This window comes from Pleurodeles waltl, chromosome 11, assembly GCF_031143425.1.
Source record: "Pleurodeles waltl isolate 20211129_DDA chromosome 11, aPleWal1.hap1.20221129, whole genome shotgun sequence".
NCBI lineage: Eukaryota > Metazoa > Chordata > Amphibia > Caudata > Salamandridae > Pleurodeles > Pleurodeles waltl.
Genome location: NC_090450.1, coordinates 97784676 through 97808797, shown reverse-complemented (window position 1 = coordinate 97808797; position 24122 = coordinate 97784676). Strand labels below are relative to the sequence as shown.

The window sequence follows — 24122 nt, the reverse complement described above, 5'->3', positions numbered from 1 at the left end:
GTATTTCCCCTACTTCTGACCCACTTCCATCTCGCTCGGTGTGCCACTGATTGCAGGTATTCACCCCTTTACAGTGGGCAAAGCAGGTGCCTAAATGACTGATGGGCAGCATTAATCCTTAGGCACAGCACTGACGCATCTCTTAATACCTGATTTTCACTTTTTCTGTATTTATAAAGAATATTTGCGCTAAGCACTACACGTAATAGAATGGTACAAAAATAAAGTATAAAATGTAAGAAAAAAACATGCAACTGCATAAAAACTCAGGAATTTGATGAGGAACACAGATGATGGCCCTTTAGAAGGCAATGGAATGAACGCTTGTAGAGCTGGAACCTGCAGAATGGGAAAGTACATTCCAGGGTTCTGGAGCAAGCTGAGAGCAACAAAAATGCATTGAGCATAAGGTGCATTAAAAGCAGTAAATCAAATTACACTCAGAAGTCTAGTTAGTTTAAAAACTGAATATAGTGAGGGGAGACCATGAGTAGGAGTTAAGACAACGGAGTTAAGAACTGCAGAAAGGGGTGTAAAGCAGTGTAGAAGTAGGATGAAGATTTAAGTCACCAAGAAGAGCTTAGAAGTAGAATGAGAAATGGGCCAGGTCCATGTAATATAAAGAGAAAAGGCTAGGAGCACGGAAAGTCAAAACAATTATTAAAAAGAGGCACAGTGGTAATCTAATGAGAAGCAAACAGCAAGGAAAGGAATGACTGAGATCGTATCCGAGAGGAACTGTAAAAGAAGATAAGTGTCCATAGCACCACATTACTAGTAGTACTGGGAGAATGAGAAAAGGTGGGGAAGAAACTGATAAAAGCAGCAGAGTAGAGGTATGAAGCGGGAGACCCAGGTTTCAGTGCTGCATATAAATTTGTAATTGAGCTTAAAGAAGAGGTCAGATGTGTGATCTGCTTTATCACACATTCGAATGATCATTCCAGAAAACAATGGTAGTGAGGCTGCGGCGAGAAGCAGCTACACTGAGATAGTTTGGAGTGTCGATACACCACAACCTTGAAACTGCAAGTTACAGACATTGAAAGGATGAGTAGAAACCTGTTAAAGGGCTAGACATGACAAAGATAGAGAAAAAACTTGAATGACAGAAAATAGTACACAAACGCATTTTTTGCTGTAGTCCATTTCTAATCATTTCCTAAACATGCCTGGTATTAGGCTTAAAATGAGATAGTTTATTTTATTTCCAAAACTGTAACAGAACATAGAAATGTTTAGATGTCCAAGCTATCAAAAATGAATCTGCTGAAAATGGAAATGTGTGCTTAACAGAGAATACAAGCAACTATCCAAGTAAATCAGTATCTACCACTAAATGTTCCTCCACTTCTTGATTGCCTGGTTTCTGTGGGGAGTGCTTTTGTTGTTCGTTATTTTCAGACTGATTCTCGTCTCCATCTTGACCTGCTTCTTCAAACTCATCTTCTCCTTGATTGTTGGGATCATCTGCAGGATTTACATCTTCCACTGCCGCTTTCTGTTGATAACAGAATGAGAAGGTTTACTGCTGGGCAGACCCCCGTCCAAACCGAATGGACTATCAATAAACTGGCCGATGCCCACAAATCACTGAGGTTGTCGCAATCAGAACAAAATTGCCTCCTGCGATAATTATGTTATAAAGTCAGCAAGCTTGAATAAACTCAAAGATTATTATTGTACAACTCAAATGAACAATGTAATCTCAAAGCCTATGTGCGGCAAGGAGGAACCTTGTTTTAGCTGTGAAAGAACCAGTTTTAGGCTGACAATGTAGAATGCAACTTCTAGTTCCTCACTTAAGAGACAGTGGGCAAATCAAACCACCCCAAGGGCTCAATGACAGAGCTATACATCGGGTGGGTGTATAGGAATGGGCCTACACTGCTTTATAAGTTTAAAAAAAACTAGCATTAGCCAAACCAACTGTTAATGGCATTCGCACATTTGTGCCCTTCTAAAGCTGCAATCCAGCACTTGTAGTACTTAGACTATTCATAAAAGTTCTCAATTTAGACACATGCTTTCTGTTGCATGCTGCATGTTTTAAGCCATAATTAAAGATAACAAACAAATAACGTGCAATTTATCACAAAATCATTACCTCGTTGCAGGCATAAGATATAGGCTCTGAAGAGGTGGCTGAAGTATGGTAGATCAGGTATAGTGGGTAGATAAGTTAACTGCAGGTATACTACGTAAATAGTTATGGTAGACAGACATCGTAGGTAGGATAGTTTTGATATAGGTGGACCTTTCTGTAGGTAAGTTATGGTATATGGTGGATTCAGTAAAGTATATGAAGTATGGTAAGTACAATTGCAAGGTGCTGTAGGTAGATTTGATAGGTATTGTGGGTAGACTGGTATGGTAGATTAGGTATGCCACATATGGCAGGCTGGTATGGTAGGTTAGGTACGACAGATCTGAACCTTTTGTATGAAATTGAACAGTTCAGTTTGCACATTTTCTAGATGGTTTACTTTTCATAACATTAACAAGTATTTTGTTAAATCTGATGCTGTAAATAGTTGTTTAAAATTCACAGCATGAAGCAAAAACATCCAGATATGCAGAGGATTAAAAAGAATTGTTATTTATAAAGCTAAAAATGATTTAAAATGGACCCTTTTGCTGAGCGGACTACATCAGCAGAACAAAGCTGTGCAGTCAAAAACAGTGTTACGAAATCGAGGCAGAAGATGTTTGTGATGAAAGCGCTCGACTTAAACTTGTAATGAAATGAAAATATTGTCAGCTTGTTTCATCCCGGTTCACACTGGAAGTCTTGGAATCAGCCGAGCAGTGGTGCCATACCCGTGAGGGTGTCACAGAGTTGTTGCCAATAAACAACTTTTAAATCAGGGAAGTGTCAGCGAGCTTCGATACCAGGCACACACAGCAAACAAATATTGCACACTCGATACTTTTGATAATGGGTTGGTATTTTTACGGAGTCGTAAAACTCTATCAAACATTTACTTTGTTACCAAAGCCTTGTCAAAGCCAAATGGTCTCGGCTTTGCCAATACCTTTTAGCCATGCTCTACTCGGAGCAGCATAGCAAAATAAAAAAAGAAAATGTTTGCATCATTTTGTAAGCTTGTTCACCTTGCACTCGTGTGCCCACAAAATAACATGTTCGCTTCTTTTTTTCCATTTATATTTGCCGAGGATAGAACACAAGATAAAGGCAAACCTTTGAATAAGAAACAAGTCAAACAAGAGCGAGAAAGCCAACTAATGGCAAGCAATGTGGGGTGCTCTAGGCCCACTGTATGTTTCTGGTATGCTCCACAAGAGCCTTTCACCGACAAACCGGTAAAAACTGTGTACTCGGAAACACCTGCAATCTGGCTGTGCCACATCAATTTGACAGCCATTCTAAAGCTCCCATAACCACCTTAGGTATGATGGAGTATGCACTGTTCACAAGGTGTTCTAGTCTTGCATCTCCGATTCATGCCCGTGAACATTTTAGATAAGGAAAGTGGGAGATTTAATAAACAAACAATTAAATAACTAATCGGGAAATGTATTTTCCTGCTGACTTCTATTGCAGCATAGGCAATTTCAGGCCTGCATCTGGTCTATTAGTATTTACTCCTATTGAAAATGTGAATTTATATCAATGTTTTGCGACTTTTTTAGGTTATTAGGGTTTGTGTATTCCTCAGCTTGGTCTGCAAGGATACACCTCAGTCAATTTTTAAGTATGTGACATGGAGCACGGCTTCTGCACATAGCAGGCACTTTATTTCTGGACCCCACAGGAGTTGGCCTGGGAAAGGGGAATCTCTGACCGAAGGGTGCAGATTTCTGATTAGAAGCTGAATACACCAGCAGAGCTTCTCTTTAAAGTGGGCTACTTGCTGTGTTAACCTGCACACTATCCTAGACTCACTGGCCCTGAAACGTGTGCTTTTCCACATCTTTCCAGCGGAAAAGCATTCCGACGCGCATTTAGCGTGCTGCTACAAGAGCCAGTGATAATACCACGATGTGTGATGTGTTACTGCAGTAACACACCTGAATGTATGGTTTGGACAGTTACTAGAGAGTCTTGCACAACTATTTCTGTCGCTCTGTGGACATTCAGCGTATTGCCACGCAGTTCCAATTCACATAGGTGTCAAGAATTGCGGTAAACAGATTACTATTCTCTTTACACGGTTCCGGTGGACTTCAAAGGAGAGCCTTTCAGGTGACACACGAGGAGAAACTACCTCGTGCTCAGAGACTCAGCAGAAACTAGAGGAAGGATGGTAAACATCTCTAAACATAGCTCTTTTTTCTCTTATAGAAGGTGGGGGTGCGGGACACAGGTTGGAAGCGGGGAGGGGGAAGGACAACGGGAGGGAGGGTGGTACAGCAAAAAAAAAAAAGTGCTAAGACGCGTCCAGTACTTTTCTTTCCTTTGGATGGGTGGAGGAAGGAACAGAGACAACGGGGGAGGGGACACAGACAACAGAGGGTGGGGATGGAAGGGAGGGAGAAAGATGGGGGAGTGGTTGTTGGGAAATAGTACACGAATCACAACACCAGCAGCAGACAGACACTAATTAAAATGAATCAAATCTGTGTGTGGTCCGTGCTCCACACAGACAAAAGGAAGTGATGCCAGGCCCGAGCTAACCAATTAGGAAGCAGCAAATAGGAGTGACAAGGAAGCCAATGAATGGTAAGCAATGGGCTGGCTCCAAGCCCTTTACTGTAAACAATAATCCTCGAAGCAACAGCACGTGTGCTGTCAGGGAAGATATAAAAACCCTGCATATATCCACAGATGTTATCATGACAGCTAGTAAAACAAATGAACCGGCAATTGTGATTCATGAATAACATTGTGACTTTATCATCAGACAGGTTGTCATTCCCAAAGCCGGAGAAAACCCCATAAATCAGCAATTAAATGGCAACAAAGGTAATACATCAAAGAGCAAACTTTAGGGCTCAATTTTACACTATAAAATCATGTTGCAGTTTTACAAATGAACTTCTTGATTCTGTCACCAAGGTCTAATGGGAACACAAATGCCGCAATTAGCTGCCCTCATGGCCCATCCGGGCAGTGGCAGATCAGAAAAAACACAGTGGATGAAGACAACTGACCCAAAGCACTCACACCATGTTTTATTTTTGATGTCAAGAGGCCTTGTAGTAACATACAGCTAACAATTTCTGTAGCAAGACAGAAGGGCAATAGTAAATAGGCAACACAGTGCTTTAAATGCCTTCATCATGCATGATCCCAGAGGCTTGCTAATCACTGGTGCAAACTGCACACGCACCAACTGCCACACCCGAATACTAAACCTGCGGATTAGTGCTACAGTGGGAAGTGGTAATTAGCGGGTACACAATCTACAAGTTTTGTTCCCACTAGATAAGGAATTCCTTGCAATTTGCCTTTGAATTCACACAGGCCTGAGGTGCACACCCCACTATAGCATTCAATTTGTGGCAAACTGCCATTCTGGGCAATCTTTCCAGACGGATACAAACTGAACACAACTTGCAATCCAAGTTCATATAGTAGCTCTGGACAGTGAGATTGAGACTGCGGGTACCAACTCAGGTCTTTGGATGCATCAAGAAGAATTGGTTAGTGAGGGTCTAACCTCTACAAATGGCAAAGGCGCTTATTTTTCATATTTCAGTTGATAAGTGTCTTCACAATTTTGCCCTCTTCTGCGATTCAGGGAGGGACATCCTTAAAAGGAAGGAGAACCAACCAACTCCACCTTTCATAAGGTTCTTGACTCTGACAAAAGCAAATGCCCTTTCCACACACGGGCAGAAGGGCTGACACCAATCCTATTTCACATGACACCACAATCACTAGCCGAGGTCTGGATTTGCTTTTGTGGCGAGTCCATCAAACCCAACTCATTTACAGATGTAAGTTGTTCCATAAACTAAGAAATCTGTCATTTACGCCTCTGCTACTCCGTGTCAGTTCTGTCAACCGTGGTCATGACAAACAAAGCTTAATCTGATGCACACCCTTTACCTTACAATGTGCAACATTCAACGCCTGGTATTGCACTTTGCAATTGGGGGAAAATGCAGACGATGCTCAAACAGTAAGTTAGTTTAAATTAATATTTACTCACTCTGAAATCTACCTCCATTTGCCAAAGTTCACAGTTTTTACGTGGATACTGAAAATTTCCATTTGTGTAACAACATTAATTTTAAAAGAAATTGGGTGTGGCAGACATCTTTTTCTAAGTATTGTGTACATTCAGCAGATGCTAATTAGGCTAAATCCTGATTCACTCTTTCTTTTGACTTGAACACAATGTTTTTGGGCAGCGCCTTTTCTTGGAAGCACCCAGCTCGCTCTGTTGGGATTTGGGTTCCATGGATCGGAGCCAGAGCCCGATGTGTCGTCCCTTCGTGCGAGGACGACGGGTCAGCTTCCGTGGCTCGCACTGAAACGCCCTTTCTAAGGCTTATTGTTGGGTACAATTTCTCAGAAAGCCCACTGTTAAATTCCTATCACAAGTACCCAGTAACTCATTAGATTTGTAAAGTTGTTAGAACTCATATGCTCACCATGCACACCCACACAAGATATATGTATACGAAACATGTACTTTTATTTAGATTAAAGTAGTTTGAAAAAGGAACAGCACTGTTACAGAAACCCTAGGTCAATTTAGTGGCTTTGGTTCATACAGAATTAAATGTGTGCTGTCCTTGAGTGACATCACAAGGACTGCGTGCAGACATATCTAACCCTAAAGTACACTGCTTATCATCACTGGGTACGAGAGTCAATCCCAGAAGTGTACACTCATCGCCTCCAACTAAAAATTGCGTCCTCTACGAATTTGTGCTGTTACAGGCAAGAATCCAACAACAGGCAGTAATTCAAAATATGTACATGAGAGTGAATGAATGTGTACGTCTGAAAAAATAGTAAACAACACTGGTATGAACTGATTATTAAGAACGTGCACAAAAGGGCTGATAATAAAAGTAAGCTAAAACGATACACCTACCAAAGGTCATAATTTGGTTCAGTTGATCAGTAGGATTACTGAAGTGATATATTTTCACCACAGAACAAAATGGATGTCCAATTATTCAAACCAAGGTAGATTGGAGAGTGAATGTTTTGTTCTTTTGTTAGTCTTTATCTCTTTAAAATCTCATGAAGGTTCTGGAATGTGTGTGAAGTGCGCTGGAGACTGTGCCTGCCAGGGACTGGATGCTTTATTCGCATATCCAATAATCTCTCATTTATTCACTATCCAACAAGTACCTTGCTTTAAAACTGGTGAGTAGAAGAACATAGGTTTTGACAGTCTAAAGCCTGTGCTCTTTGGCCTTTAAGAGTAGACCTGAATGGGGAAAGGTAATGGGTGTCACTTTGACAGACAGGTACTGTTAGGGCCATTCCTCCCATGGGCCCATTCCTGTGCCCAGTGTATGATGCACAGCGCTAATGGTATGCAATTTCTTTTTTCAATTTGGTGACCATTTTGGTGAGGCCCAACTCATACCCATAAATCTACGAGCCCAATCGTTGCTGTACACTTACTGTGTTTCCAATCAGCCTGGTACCCACTAGCACCTGAGCACTCCACTTTTGGACCCTCATCATGTGAGGCCTTTTTCCTGACTAGCTTGCTGTGCAATTGCTGACCCACTTGGCACTGTGTATCTTGTCTGTGCTCTGGAACTCATTGCAGTGTGACAATTGTACAGGCGCATATGGTCTTCAGCCCAGCAGGATCTGCTATGTTTCAGTGCTGCCGTGCTCCAAGTCCACCTTGTTGATGAGTCAGGTTGGGAGATTATCATGAACACTGAAAAAGTACTACCTGAGCCTTCGATAGAAAAGCAGACTTCGGAATGAGACTGCCTCATCCAACTAAGGGCTATGCTGTGTTACCTATATGATTTTTATGCCAACATGAAATTACTGTGCATGTAAACAGAAGATCCTGCATGTACAGGAAATTCAGCCATTGACATTGCAGGGCTATTTGATCCATGTAGTGAATGTATTTTGAAATTGCAAGGATGTTGACAACTACTTTCATTATTTTTGTTGAGTTTACCCTCTGAAGACTCCGCTGACAAGAGTGACTACTTTTCCTATGTTGAGTATTAAAAAAAAAAAAAAAAAAACACTGGTATGAACTGCGTATTATTTACATTTTATATGTGTTGTGCTATTACCATAGTGACCATGGCTATGTAAGTTGTGACGGATCCCCATATGTTTTTACAACGCCCAGGTGTACCATCAATGATGTCGGAGGACTGTCAGGAATCGTTTGAAAATGATTCAGAAGCTGTTGTAGGTGATCTTTTTGAGACACAAAGAAAACCTGTCATGTTACAGCATACCCTGGGTTTGGAAGGCAGGAGTATTCCTGAATAAATCTTTCATTTTTATACGGAGAACAGGGCAATGATTCAGAAGAAGAAGAAGAAATAATCTAAGGATGGTGAGTACTCTGTGCTATCTACACAACCCTGCTGCAGAATTTGGACCCGAGGTCGACCGGCACCACTGGAACCATTTCTGAAAACTAGAGGCCCAGTTAATTCTGGGTGGTGTAGCCAGGGTATCCCAGGACGTTTTCTTATCCAGAATTGCATGACAGTGTTATAGTATGCCTAAAGAATATAAAATATCTTCTGACTTTCCATGAAGGATGACCCCAATATTGGTCCTGGGGTCCGCTGGCAATCAGGGAATGCTATCAATCCTTAAACTTTCTGAAAACAAGACACCAGAGGGACTGTAGGATGTTGAGGCCGGAGTGCATCCGCTCTGTTTTCACGAGTGCCCTATAAATACCCAAGTATAGTGAGAAAATGTATTTCGTCATGTATATGTGATAGAAACTTCCTGAACTTGCAGCCAACATAAACCAGCAATCCCACACTTCTTCCAATGGAAACATTACCCACATTTGTGGGTGAACCAATAATGCTAGACAGTGGCTGGTCAAAGTAGTGTCAATTTGGTGTTCGTGTGGTTACAGCTTGGTCCAGATCCTATCATATTCATGAGATCCACTCAAACATGTGGGGTACTGATTTTCTTGGAAGATGTGTAGCAATACAGAATATTAACACTTTAGCCATTAACTGGAGTGCCTTAAATTTTATCCACATAATACAGGGAGAAAGGAAAATGTTGTTTACACTGTGCGCATCCGTTTGTGGCATGTAGTGCTGTAGATTCACATGCTGTGCGTATTTCCCCCAATCTAGTGTTGGGCTGGGATGTGTACAACTTGTTTTTCTTCGAAAAAAGTATTTTAGAGTCACGAAGTCTAGGGACTATAATTATTAGTGGTATTACACATGGGCATCAGCTCCATTATTAAATTGTTTTTCCCCTGCATGGAGCGTGAGAATGAAGATGGAGCACAGATTACAAAAAAATATGACTGTGCAAAGCGAAGAAAATAAGAATGATGGTAAAAGAACAGAATCTGCAACAACCTCAGGCGACCAGGTAGGACAGTTTGCGCATGTGAATCTACAGCAATAAATGCCACGAACAGATGCTTACAGGGTAACTAATATTTTCTATTAATGGTATGTATAGCTGTAAATACAGATGTTGTACAGCAACTTTAAATTAATCCTCCTAAAAGCTGTTGCTCTGCCAAACAATGTTGCAGAAGACTGGAAAAGTATATGAAGGACAGCCTGGCCAAATCTAGCTGCCTGTCTGGCCAGAATGTCCACACCGTAAAGTTCAGTGAAGGTATGTGGGGTAGGGGGCATAAAGGGTTATCTTAGCTTTCGCATAACACATTTATATGCATTTCACTAACCAACGTGCTATGCCTACTTTGAAAAGAACATGGCCCTTGTGAGACTTGGAAGTCTTAAACGGTTTTGTTCTATCAATATATCACAAGTGCTCTTTTTACATCAATAGTAAATAGAGGCGTTCTGCTGCAGATTGTGGTTGGAGAAAAAAAGACTGGCAGTTCAATCGTTGATTAAAGTGGAAACTAGATACCACCTTAGAAAGGAATTTTGGATTGGTTCTCATGACCACTCTATCTTGGTGTATCTGTATAAATGGCTCTTCTGTAGTAAGAAGTGTATTTCACTGACTCGTCTTAAGAAAGTGATGGCCAAAGGGAAGGCCACCTTCCAAGACAAGGACTGCAGTAGGCAATAGTGAAAGGGTTCAAAAGGAGGACCCATGAGCCTAGAGAGGTCAATGTTTAAGTTCCAAACTGGGGTAGGGAGTGTGCTGGGTGGGATAACTATTTTAAGGCATTCTATGAAAGCTTTAATGGCTGGTATTTCTGTTTTAAAGGTGGGCAGCTATGGCAGCCAAGTGTTATCAGATCAGGGTATAGGCTTGGCCTGATTTCTTCAAGTGCAGAAAGTAAGACCATATCCTGTACTGGTGCTGTGAGAGGATTAATATGTTTTGATAGGTAGTACTGCATAAAACCATTTTGCTGCAAAACAGGCCCTGGTGGTGGGTCTGTACGCCTCTTTAAGAATAGACATACCCTCTTCTGGTAGGTTGAGGTAACTATATTCTAAGACCTCAGGAGCCAGATCACAAGGTTGAGTTCCTGAGGGCTGGGATGCTTGATAGTGCTGTGGTTTTGTGTGAGAAGGTTTGGCATGTTGGTGAGCTTCCTGTGTGGGACCGTAGAGTTCTAGCAGAGTGGAATACCATGGCTGGCGTGCCCAGATTGGTCCCACTAGAATGAGCATGAGGGATGTCCGTCTCAGTCTCCTCACAACATTGGCAGGAGTGGAAGAAGTGGACAAGCAAAGTGAATATTCCTGACCAACTCATTCATATTGTGACTATGGGCCTGTTGTCTGGTGGCAAAGCTTGCACATTTTGAGTTTTCTGTGTTGAACAGATCTATTTGTGGGAGCCCCCAGTGCTGAAAGTATGGCAGAAGAAACTGAGGAGGAGTTCCCATTTGTGCACTTGTTGCTGAATCCTGCTGAGCAGGTCCACTATCTCGTTGTCCACTCCAGGAACAGTTTGCTTGAGTAGGTGTATTGCCCACTGCCAGATCATCTGGGCTACACTGGACAACTGTGGTGAATGTGTGCCCCCTAGTTTCTGCAGGTAAAACATGGCAGTTATGTTGTCTGTGTGTATCAGAAATGTCTTGTTCTGAATGACTGGGAGTGGAGCACGGCCAGTAAGCTGGATCGGCAACAGCTCGAGGTGACTGATGCGAAGAGGTTGCTGGGTGGCGGACAAAATACCCTGAACAGTAGGATGTTTGAGATGAACTCCCTAACCTCTACGTGAGGTGTCCATTGTGATGGTCTCTTGCAGAACTGTGTTGAGGAAGGGCCACCCATAACACATTGTTTGCGTTCCACCACTGCACAGAATGATATGTGCAGGTTTAAACCAGCACTAGATCTTCTAGATGACCCTCCACTTGAGAACACAGTGACTCTAAGCACTCCTGTAGTGGACACGTGGAGCCTGGAATGAAGGACTATAGCTATGCAGGACACCATCATGCCTAGTAAGCTCATCACAGTTATGACTTACCTGTCGATCTAGCTGATAAAGAGGCAGCAAATTTTGGAAGGATTTGACTCTGGATTGGTTGGGGTATCTAGGAATGCACTAAGGAAAGGCTGTACTTGAAGGGGTTGAAGGTGGGAATTGGTCATACTGATGGTAAAACCCAGACTGTGCAGGGTGTGAATTGTGGTCTGGGTGTGCTCTAGACGGAGTTGCTGTGTGGCACTATTCATGAGCCAGTCGTCTGGGTGAGGGAACACAAGGATGCAGCTCCTACTGAGATGAGCAGCCACTACTGCCAGACATTTTGGTGAAGGACTCTTGGTGCAGTGGTAACCCAGAAGGGGAGCACTTTATATTGCTAATGGTTTCCACTTCCCATAAACTTCAGATATCTTTAACGTGCTGGGTAGATGAGTATATGAAAGTAGGCGTCCTTCAGATCAAGCGCAGTCATGAAGCCACCTTTCTGCAGGAGTGGTATAACATCCTGTAAAGTCAACATATGGAAGTGCTCTGACAGAATGTATTTGTTGAGAGGCTTGAGATTGAGGACGGTCCCGAGGGAGCCATCCTTATTTAGGATAAGAAAGTAAAAGGGAGTATAGAACCTGTCCGCAGCGCTGGTGTGGAACAGGCTCAGTGGCTCCCTTGCCCAGGTGGCCTTATACCTCCTTGTGAAGTAAGTGTAGATGTTCTGCTGACAATCTATGTTCATGGGGGAAGGGTGTTGGGGATGTTTAGTGGAGTTTGTGTGAGCTCTAGACAATACCCTTCTTGTATAATATATTAAACCTAACAGTATGGTGATTTTCACCCAGCAGGAGAGAAACCCCTGTAATCTTCCCCGGACAGGTGTTTTGTGATTGGGCCGGGGGCTGTAAGACATCACTGTTGGGAGGGGGGGGATGGGATGACCTCAATCTCTCCCATTTTTGCTCCTATACCCATCTTTATAGTAACCCCACAAGGGGGACTGCTGTGTCGGCTTTGTGAAGTTAGAAGAGGTTTCTGAAGGGGGGGCAGTCTTTGATGTGCCACAAAACTGTGTGAGGAGCTAAAAGGAACCATGGGGTGTCTGTGTTTGTAGGGTACCCATGGCCTTAGCTGTCTTGGTGCCCTATTTGATTTTCCCAAGCATCTCATCTACTTGAGGGCCAGAGACATTATGACCAAAAGGGACATTGAGCAGGTGTTTCTGCACCTCAGATTTAAAGGTTGAAACCTGCAGCGAGGCATGATGTTGCAGCAGAATGCTAGTATTAATGGCGGAAGCTACCGTGTCTGCGAAATCCAGAGTGCATCGGGTGTTAGTGTTCGAGATGATCTTCCCTTCTGCCAGTTACTGCTGCCCCTTCTTATGGTACTGCTCTAGGTGGTGCTCTGCCAGATCTGCCATTTAGTCCCAGGGTGCATGGTCATACTGGGAGAGCAAAGTAATTATATTCTCAATTCACCAATGGGACAAGGACTGCGCTGCTTCTCTTCCCCCCCCCGCGTCAATGATCCTACTCGCCTAGTCGGAAGGAGGTGCATCACCTGTTCCCCAGGTGTTTGAATCAAGTGGTAGTTGGTCACGAATGTATGGAGGGACATTAGAGGAAACTTTATACTTTTGACCCACCCTATGCATGATTACCCTCGTCTTGCTTGAGGATATTCTTAAGCATAGGTAGATATTGAAGACAGTGCTGGATGTAAGAGAGGATCTCAACAAGGAAATCATCCTCACCTTGCTGCACATGGATTTCTACATTGTGGAAAATAGCAGCTCTGTGTTACACCTCATGATACAATGAGGCACCATCAGGTGAGCCCGGCTTAGTAGGGCTCAGATCTGGGTCTGTTTGCGAGGTGTTCAGCCTCACAGTCACCAAAGCGTTCCGGCCCTTGAGACTTGAGGGTGGTCAGATGAGTCATAAGGGAGCCTAAGACTGCCCCCCACACACTGAATGTGTAAGGGCCTACAGGTGAATGAGGTGACGACCCTTGAGACAAGCATGGAGACACAGGTGGAGGTGAAGGAGGAGAAAGCAGGGAAGGAGGGGGATGAGCAGAAGATGGGGGAGAGATGTTTCCTTGTCTTGCCGCTCTTGACTTTTGGGAAATGGAAGTTCCAATTGGTTAATGGCCTCTCAAAAAGTGAGCTTTCACTCATAAGGTGCTGAGTCCTTTGTTACATGTGCAGGCGTAGCCAAAATCCAAACTGTACCTTGCTGGGTGTGAATGTGCTATTGTCGAGCCTCCACTTGAGAATTAGCTAATCAAATTATTCTGAAGTCACAGATGGCGCCACAGTGGAACGGGGTCTTGATATGTCTGCAGTGATTCACAGACCAGAGGATGCTGAGCTCAATCTCTGGTCTGATTGCTTCGAGTTGACTAGTCTTGGCGCCGTACTTGGCTCGGCCTGAATGCTTTGGGGCAGATGTTTCAGCTTCGAAGATTTCAGTTCCGGCCCTTTCAAGTCCAAGGGTGGCCAAGGATGTACCTTTGGGTTTGGAGCAGAAGCTGCGCTCGAGGCTTAGAGTGGAACTTCAGTGCCAAATGTGTCTTGGACGCTGGGTCAGTCTCCAAATGCCGATCACGGCCAGATGGCAGTGGTGCACTTGAGGATTCATAGGCAACTTGGGAGCTAGAGGCTTGCGCTTCTGAGTGGTGAGTTATGTGAACATCAGCATTCACTGCGACCTTCTGAGGGAGCAGGGCTGGCAGAGGCTCTTCAAACTCGTGCAAATTGCCGTCCTTCTGTTATAAGTGAGATGTTCCACCTTGCCATTTCCTCCTGCATTTTTTGCGTGACAGCCACTAGAAGTTTTGAACTCCTTGTTGATAGTGACCATTGGTTTTGAAGCCATTGCTGAACTGATCTCATATTTAATCTCGCATATTGGATCAAAGGGATGCATGAGGCCATCTTCCCCAACATTTTCCCCACAGTCCTCAGTCAGAGATTGTACCTTCTGGTAAAGGCGAGTTTCCTAAGGTAGTGACACCATTCTCTTCTTGCTGTGTTATACTTTCCCTAATATCAAATTGATTCTTGCACCTAGAAATGTTTTTTCTTACTCTGCATTTGGAGACTGGTTTTCTATGTTTATGGAGAAACCTAATGCAAAGAGTGTCCTCATCTCCTGTTGTATATGAGTTTTGCATTTGTAGCGGGAGCCTGTTCTTACTAGCCAGTAGTCCGGATAGGGATAAACATGCATCCCTTGTCTTCTCAAGTATGCTGCCACTGCTGCTAGACAGTTTGTAAATACTCTTGGAGCTGATTTTATTCTGAAAGCTAGTACTTTGAACTAGTAGCGAGTCTTGTTCACCACAAATTTGAAGTATTTCTTGTGTTTTGAATTCATTGGGATGTGCAAGCGTCTTTTAAATCTATATCTTTGCAATTGTGGTACGACTTCCTGTAAGGTTGTCCTCTTGAACCATTCTTTGGTCCCCTTGCTGGAGGTATCGTGGCCAATTTTATGCAATATCCCAATTTTACCAGGTTTAATATCCAGTTGTCTGACGTTATCTTCCTCCACTCCTGAAGGAAGTACTTTATTCTGCCTCCCACTGGGTTTGTGTGGGAGAGGCTGTCTCCAAAGGCACTTGGTTGAGGGGATTGTACCTCCCTTGTGAGGCTGACCCCCCCCACGTGATCGCCCCAAAACGATTGGCGCCCTTGTTGCTTGTATTGCTGGTGCTTCTGGGGTGCTGATGATTGGCTGTTACTTTGGATGCCCTGATGAGTTGAGCTACTCCGGAAACTGCCTCTGCATGTAGGCCTGGGTGTTCATGCAGCACCTCTCCTTATGTTTCCTCTCAAGTGCAATGCTCCCTTGGATTTTGCAGTTTCGTTGTCCTTTTTGAATTGTCGCAGGGTTTCATCAGCAGTGCCTTTAAACAGTAGTTCCCCACTGAAGGCCATATTTGTAATGTTGGCTTGTACCTCCAGTTTAAAGCCTGAGTTTCATCACCAAGAGTGTTGGTGTAATGTTGTTCCAGAAATCGTTTGCCAACTTGCGGTGTCAGATGTATCGAATGCCGATTTTAGATGTGTGTTTTCAATATTTTTGCCTTCTTCCACTGGGCTTGCTGCTCTTTTCCTGTATTGTTCAGGTAGATGTTTCATGAGCTCTGCCATCTCCTCACAATGTTGGTATGCAAATCTGTTAAGGAGGGCATTGGAGTTTGCCATACGCCACTGATTGGCTGCGCTCCTCTTAAATTTCCTGCTTATCAAATCCATCTTTTTACTTTCCTTGTCTGGGAGTTGCTGCGACGTTGATGAGATGTTAGCTCTCTTCCTCGCTGTGGGAGTAATGATTGAGAAGGCCGGCACCGTACCCTTGATGTATGCAGGGTCTTCTAAAGAGTTCTTATGTTTTTTCCTCAGCCCTTGGAGTCAGTGCTCTGCATGTAGCGGGCTCCTTGAAAACCTCCCTTCCCTGATCTAGTACACTGTGTAACATTCGAAGGAATGAGTTCCTTGTTCCTGTATTAAAGTCTCCAGAAGGAAAAATTATTGAGTCTTTTCCTCTTATAGCTGCACTCCATCGTTGTTTGCAGCCTTTATTTGACTGTACATTGCAATGTCGTCTGGAGGCAAAAGCCTGGATGGATAACAATCTACTCCTTCTTCAAGGGATTCTGTCTGTATCTCATGCCACCGAGCCTCGGTATATTCGGAGTCTTCTGACCCCTTCATCCTCTTCTTCATAGAAGGATTCCTCCTCCTCTTCCTGAGGCTCTGTTGTCATTGAAGGATCCACTTCCTCAATTTCATTCTCAGAGGCATCAAAGTTTTTTTTTTTGGGGGGGGTAATGCTGCCATTTGGGGTTCAAGGCATTGCTTCTTTCTCTCGATCTCCATTGAGCGTTTTGTGAGTTGATGTTGATTTTTGTTCAGATGTCGAAGAATCCTTCACCAACTGGGTCTGAATACAGCAGCCAAGAGTGGGAGCTTCTGAGGGAGGGCGTACAACGTCACAAGAAGTACCAAATGAGGGGGGGGGGGGGCGGTTCAGGGGGGATTTGTCAAAGCCCAAACAAAAAAAACAAACAAAAAAAAACAAAAATGAAAAAAGTAGGACTACGAAAAAATTGGAGACTTCCAGGCCCATCCACTACATGGCGGAATAATGCCAAGCATGTGAATCCAGAAAAGACGCTGAAAAACAACAGAATTTGGGATTCTCTGGGGATCTAGTTCTCAGAAATGCTCAGGGTCGGTAGGGTTGCATGGGTGCCAACAAAATAGAGCCTGAATACTGGTGTGATCATCCATCACAAGTGAGAGAGAAATTCTAGGCCTTATCTTGATGTTTGAAGGTCATTGCCTAGGTGCTGGCTGACTGAGGGCCATAATATTACAGCTTTCTTCAAGGCAAGTGAGAGAAAACTGAGTTCTTTCTGAATAGTTTTGACTTAGGACCAGCACAGAGGTGATAAATCCCTATTCTGCCCTGCCTAGAACACATCCCATTTCTCACTTTTTTTTTTTTCTTTTTACTCTGGCGTACTTTCTGTTCCCCTAGCATGACCAGACTGGTGGTATACACCCTCATTTTTCTTCCTAAAGATGACAGTAAAAAATAGCTGGTGCCTGAGGAATTGGGGGGGTCGGGACATCAATGTTAGCATGCCAAGCACACAACTTCATTACAACAGTATTTGGGCTCTGGGCTTCAGGAGGTGCATAAAACATGTCTTGGGCTATGTGGTGGGGTAACAGCTCAATGACTGGATGGGGCGTTATGAATTAGCAAGGCACTCAATAGTTGGCCTCCCACTCATTCCCCAAAACTCCTCCCAATTAGAAGGGCAGTTTGGAGGTAAACCTGCACCCCTCAGCCTCGCTGCAGGGATGACTGAAAGACTGTCTAGCATCTAGGAGTTTGGGGCAGCCCCATGACAGAGGGCCGGTGCCCACCTCACCCCGCCACCAAACATCTCACTGGTGTGTAGTGGGCTTTCTGAAGGTGGGTTAGCATTAGCCCATGCAGAGGGAACGCCTCTGAGGATCATCTTTCCTGGTGTTCCAGTGGAGTAGATTGCTGCGCAGTGATAGCTCTTTTGTGGTGATCCATTAGAAGGAATTCATCTGCAAACAGCACTTACAACTTATGACAGACACCATGCATGACAGATTACGAAATTAGTAACATTTCTAACTGAAGACAACAGTTCAATTGTAACCCTAGAGGTCAAGTCACTGTTTCCTGCAATTTCAAATTAAGTTGCTTTGTCAGCATGGCCATACCCCTTTAAGATGATAGTTATTTTTTTTCAAATCAGTCTGGTCTTTGCAATACACTAAAATGTAGCCCCTTTGTCAAGGAACTTTTTTTTTTTTTCTTTTTTAATACACAATATTGAGAAACTGTTAACAGGCTACGCTTTTGTATTTTTGTGTTTCAATGTGGCAATGGTGTTCTTTGAAACAGTGCCTCACACTGACCAGACCTAGATGAGTGAATGACTATAGCGGGGTCTATGTCCAGGTTTAGATCAGTTAAATAATTTCCACAGAAGTTAACCTTTTGAAATACACTGCATGCTTTACTAACTATATCCACTGACGTTTTCGCATAGCGAGGCATCCTTGTTAACATTTGTGTGGATCTACAAATCAGAACATCCTTGACTAGAGGACAGTGAATTAAAATTGTGACAGACAGAAGCCTAAATCGTCATATAGATGTCAACTCTACATTTTAGAGCACTCCATATTGTTAAAGGTTTATACCACTTCCGATATTGTGTCATTTCTTGTAGCACTTCCCAGATTTCTAAATGAATGCAAGCAAAACAGTAAGATACTATACTGCATACACTGTATATGTCGGACTATTGAGCCATGACCCAGAGATTCCACTTAGGAGTATGATGTGTGAAATTTTCATTTGCAGAAAGTCGATCCAAAATGTGCACCAATTTGTGCGGAACGAAAGGAATTTATACCAAAATGTATAAAGTTCTAATACAGTGGTTCTGAACCATTTCACTCCAGTGGACCTCCACTAAATCGATAATGGAAGCTGGGAACCGTTGCGCAATTTGTAGGATTGAGATTTCAAACAATAAAGCAGAAATTTGCAAAAAATACACAAACAAGTACACACCAAACACTCAAATTACTAAAGATTTTATTATTTTATATTGAAAAAAATGTGGAAAACTCAAAAAAATTTAACGAGACGGTCAGTAAAGCATCTTGGCAACTAACTTTTCAATGTTTGGTTTTAGTTCAGGAAGTTGAATCCGCAGATCAGATTCTACCTCTCCCAACTGATTTATGCATTTATTTTTTAGGTACATAAGATATGAGAAAGCTTTTTTACATACATATGCAGTGGGGAAAGGAAGTAAAATCTTAAGTGCCTCTCATCTCTCCATAGCCCCTCTGTCACATGTATTTCATTTGTTTTACAGCACCTCACACCACTGTAGGTTGTCAGAACTTTACATCAAATACATACAGACACAATAATTCAACGTGTGTAAATCAGTGTATAGAAAATGTTACACAGGGCAAAGAGGACTGCAAGGCGTGGGGTTCACATATCATCCATCCTGGTACGCTTTTTCTAAGAGTACATGGTCTGGAGAAGCACAAACTAAAGATTCATAACACAGTGGTTAATGTTGACTTTAATAATAAAAATGTATTTATATGTCAACAAACCTTTTTAGCAGAATTAGAATAATGAAAGCCTAGGAAACAAACATATTTTCTAACTTGTAGCATGTATTTTGCATGCAGCTCTTTGATATCAGTTTATAGCTCACTATGCTAGATTATGATTGTAACTTATGAACTGCATAGACACAAAGGAATCTGTGACAAAAGCAGTAACCCACTGTGCTATGCACATAAAATGCTGTTCTTTGTTATGCATGATACACATCCTCTGCAGCAGGCATATTAATTATATGCGCTACCTCAGATGAGTCAACACTGCTACTAAACAAAACTCCCATCTCTCTCCGGCAGGTACATTAATTACCAGAGTTATCTTGACACTTATTTTTGCCTCAAAACAACTGGATATACAAGGAATTTTGCAGTGCTTTTAAAACTGCTGCACAAATGAAGTTACAAATATAAAAAAGTCACTAAAATAAAAAAAACACGTGTTTCGGTAGAGAGGATCCAGCTGGAGGAGTGCTGTCCTGCCGGTCCAGGCCTTCAGATGCCTTCGGACCCCCTGGGAATGTGTCACTGAACCCTAGGGGTTCGCAGACAACAGGTTGGTTACTGCTATTCTAATACGTAGGATCACAACATTTAGAGTCATATTCATGAGGTAGGTCTCAAATTGTGACAACTCACTATGACTCGATGCGATCAATCAATAGCACAACAAGGGTATGCCATTCTTTTTGAAGAAAATATGAAGAATAGAATAAGCATAGCACAGGTCTGAGGTACCAGAAGGGGGCTCATCCATCACGAACAAGAGCCCTCACACATCTAGAAGGGTGTCATGCTTCATCATAGAGCATGGTCGTCGTCGGGTCGGCACTGCAATACCAGACAGGCACAGACTAGGGGGATCTTTGCTAGTGATCTTTTATGTAAAAGACAGTATGTGAAGTAAGTGGGCGAATGGTGTAGATTAGAGATGCCAAGTTGTGTGTGAAGGAATGTGCAGGATAAAAATCCAACACCTTCATTCACAGTCGCAAAGGAACGGCACAACCTCAAAGATGGCACACTCTTGATGTTGTATTAAGCCTAGTTAGGAGCATGTATGCTGGACCTATAAGGAGTCCTGGTCTCTTATTTTTGTAGATTGCCTGCTGGGATCATGTCTGATTGCATTTCAATAAAGTAATTTTTTTTTTTTTTTTTTTTTTTTTTTTTTTTTTTAAATGCAGCCCATTTTACCGGTAGGAAAACAAAACGGTCTGTATTTAAGAAAAAAATGACTTAAAAAATAGGTTTAAGAGCTGGCAGTAGTCCCCTGGACCAGTACCACCTTTCAAAAAGTCTCTTTCCACCCTCCCCTCCCCCCGCCCCCCCCCCACAAAGAAGAAGCAGGCCCACGGAAATCCATTTCCCCACTGCAAATGGGTTACAACCTCGACTAGGGAGTCTGTAACTTTCCAATGTTTTTTTTACTGATTTTGGTATTACTACTGGGAAAGGATGCCCTGAAAATGTTCAAAATAGCAATTGGTTATCGGTTTCTAAACCCATATTGCGAACCTGTTGCTAATGGATTTAAGCACATAAAAAGACATTTTCTGCTTGCAAACCCTGTGATTTTTGTGAATTGCAGGCTCTGCAATGTAAGAAGGCCTTTGTATATCAGGCCCTTATCAACATTTGCAATTTGAATAATTGAATAGTGAATTCTATTTACAAAGATGTATGAAAATGAATTACTTCAGTCAATGTGCATTGACATAACTTCTTGTAAACAGTGAATGCACACATTTGATTTGTTAAATTATGTTATGTACATTAACTTTTAAAAAAATTAAGTATAACTGCTACATCTGTCAAATTAATCTTTTCAAGAATATGTAGAGGACGAGGTATGGGGTAGTGGGACAAACTTATGTTAAGTTATCCCACATTGGTGTCTGCTATAGAATTTAGATGTAATCTCAGTGTGGCATAAATAAAAGGTGACATGTTTTTTAAAATATGTAATAGTGATTTAATGAAGCTTAATAAGGATTTAATGGGTGACAATACTATGCATTTTTGTACACATCAAAAGGCAAAGAACCAATTCGCTTTCAGACATATTCTGCATCTACGCATTTGTTTCGTTCAACACTATTTGAGACAATAAGTGGCGTTTAGGAGGACAAATGCATAGTTTCGTGCTTAAACCTACACATGGGTTGAGAGATGAATTATAAGGATCCCTTTATGATATTCAAACATGTACACATGTTGCGATACAAGAGATTTAACAGCACTACAGTGAAAGTCCACAATTCTAGGGGCTATATCAAGTAAAAAAATGGAGGTTCCCACCAGGAGGTAGACTGGTATACGGCTGGGCAAAAGAAATTCAACCTATTATTTATCTCCAGGTGGTCACTGGTGTAGTCTCTTGCTTTTGGTCAGAAACAGGTGGCTCCAGCAATAAACGCTGATGGATATACAAATAAACAGGGCCTCTTGGGAATGAATGAATACCCAAGAAAATAAGGTATCTCTTAGCACCAGAACCTAATGCAACTTATGTATTACACTTCCAGAAGTTCCAACACTAGACTGATTGGACAATAGTAGTAAACAGTGTTTGTAGAGCTTTGTTTGCACAGCAGACCACCATGCTGTTCCACCAAAATCCTGGAAAGGAAGTGGAGCCTGAGATATTTTGTTAGGTACTGACAGAGAATAAAGACTAGCAGTTAGCTAAATCTTTTATAAAATAAATATTTCAGGTGGATCATGAAGGAGAGGGGGCCTTCACATCACTCAAAGTTTACAAAAAATATTTTCCACAAGGCACATTGAAAACCTCTGGATTCCAGTATTCATTTTCGTTGCTGACACTTTATGGTGTCAGAAGTATATGTTGTTCAGCCAGTGACACTATATCAGTTACCTGGTTGGTATCACAGAAAATGGTACCATAATGGGTCATCTTTGTTTCCTCCCATCTGTCACATGGCAGTGCATTATAAATTCCTCACTTTATGAGTCAAAAAACGAACACAAAAATGTTTATCAAGTTGCCTCTTTTTATGCACCTTTGCTGGTGCAATCAGGATCCAATGACATGACTATGCTGGTGTGATAGACACAATTTCTTCTCTGCTGTTTGGTAACTTAGGTGAGGCAACGTAGCTAAGTTTATCATAGGTCATCATAAGACAGGTACTACCTTCTGCACTGCTGTGGCCCTGGGCCCCTATTGTGTGTACCACATCTGTGCTCCAATGTGCTGCCAGAATGAGATGTTTTCAGCAGTGCCGGTCCCCAGCAGTTCTTTACTTTTTAATTAGTCTTACAATCAGTGTCACATGGTATGGTTGCGGAGTCTTAAACGTTCACCTTTATCTCTAACTGCAGTGGATAGTGATCACCATGTACCTTCTACAAGACTTGAAAACTCTTGTATGGCGACCATTTGCAACCTTTAATGAAGATGTAGCCAATGAACGAACAAGCATCCTTGATGTCAATATATCCATTTGTGACATATGACCAAATCCTGGCTTAAGAGTCACTGAAAACAACCATGGAGGAAACTGAATTGGAAGGTATGAGCCAACTGGCTAGGTCACTTACTTTATTCAGATTGAAACACCAACACTTTTCAAGACATCAATGTTCAGCACACAAATAACTTTTTCCCAGTAGTATAATGCTGACCATTTGGATGTCTTTATAAAATGTATCATGTTACACCCTGCCACTGCTTATTCTACCAGCCTGATAGCTTCTGTTTTCATATTCGGATGGAGTGACTTCTTGAAGTTTAAGTATCTACCGACTTTTTTTTAACTTTGCTAACCAGGCTTGCTGCAATGCATGAGCAATGCAAACATTTTGTAGTCATGGAGTTTCGGGCAGCCTGTGTCACTCATCTTGGTTAAGGATTCTATCTCGTAGTTGATATGCGGTTCTGTATGAAAAGTTAACGAGGATCATGACAGGATGGAAGGAAACAGAGGCAGAGAGGGAAAAAAGCAAGAAAACTGAATTTTGCTTCTGAAAATATATTGGAAAGAAAAGATGAACTTGCAGTTATTAGCTCAGAAACAACACTGAAAACTGTAGGCAAACAGAGGAAGTTAGTTTGCTACAAGTAATTTAGTTCACAAAAGGAAGCAGGAAAACTGAAGATGCTAAACTACCAACCCCATAGGACAGCAATCACAGGATGAAGAAGGTGAAGGGTAATGTTTAGGAAAGAGACCAAGAAGTGTTTTAAGGTATATGAGAGAAACAAAGCCTAATCATAGCAGCAAATTCAAGAGGCAAAAGAACAGAGGAGCTAAAGAGAGATCACAAATAGGAAGAGGCCTGATTGTTGAGGAAGTGCAGAAGCTATGAACATGGAGTAGGGCCATGCCTTTAGAAAACATAGGGCAGAGTTTAGAATTAAAGAGCCTACCAAAGGATAAAATGTTCGAGCTGACTTAGAGGAAACACAGTGTGTAAATATTTACATTAGAAATTGAAGGGGGATTGGATGACAGATAATAATGAGATGTCTGTTGTTGTTGTATTAAAGCTATATTAAAAGAGGACAGCACGTTGTAGAAGCCAGAAGAAACTAAGGGATTTAACTAAGACCAGAATAGGAGCAGTAGGTTTCCATTACATGAGACTCAGGTGGGGGGGGGGGGGGCTCAGGCAGAGGAGTAACAGAGTTGGTAATAAATGGAGACAAGGTTGAGGGCAAAAAATAACCATCTAGCACCAGAACTAGAATGCTACCAATGAAGGCAGCAAGGATTGAGACAGAAGAGCAGCAAGACAGCAACTGGAGAGAAGCTGAAGGTGAAAGGCAGCTGAGAAAAATGAATGAGATGGAATGAAGAAGACGGGAAGGAGTAAGATTGGGAAACTGTATGAAAAGAAAAACATTGAAATTTATAGTTTGCATAACCGAGAGTCGTTTCATTAATAGAA

General features: G+C 42.3%; 1 protein-coding gene across 2 annotated transcripts in view; it reads right to left on the bottom strand.

Annotated features, from left to right (window-relative positions):
- Nucleotides 1–24122, bottom strand: part of GOLIM4 (golgi integral membrane protein 4) — a 228212-nt gene that overhangs the window by 11507 nt on the left and 192583 nt on the right. For both annotated transcript variants that reach the window (XM_069213211.1, XM_069213210.1), the window contains one exon: nt 1334–1501. In XM_069213211.1, the coding sequence (XP_069069312.1) occupies nt 1334–1501 (168 nt within the window). The remainder of the gene's footprint in view (nt 1–1333; nt 1502–24122) is intronic.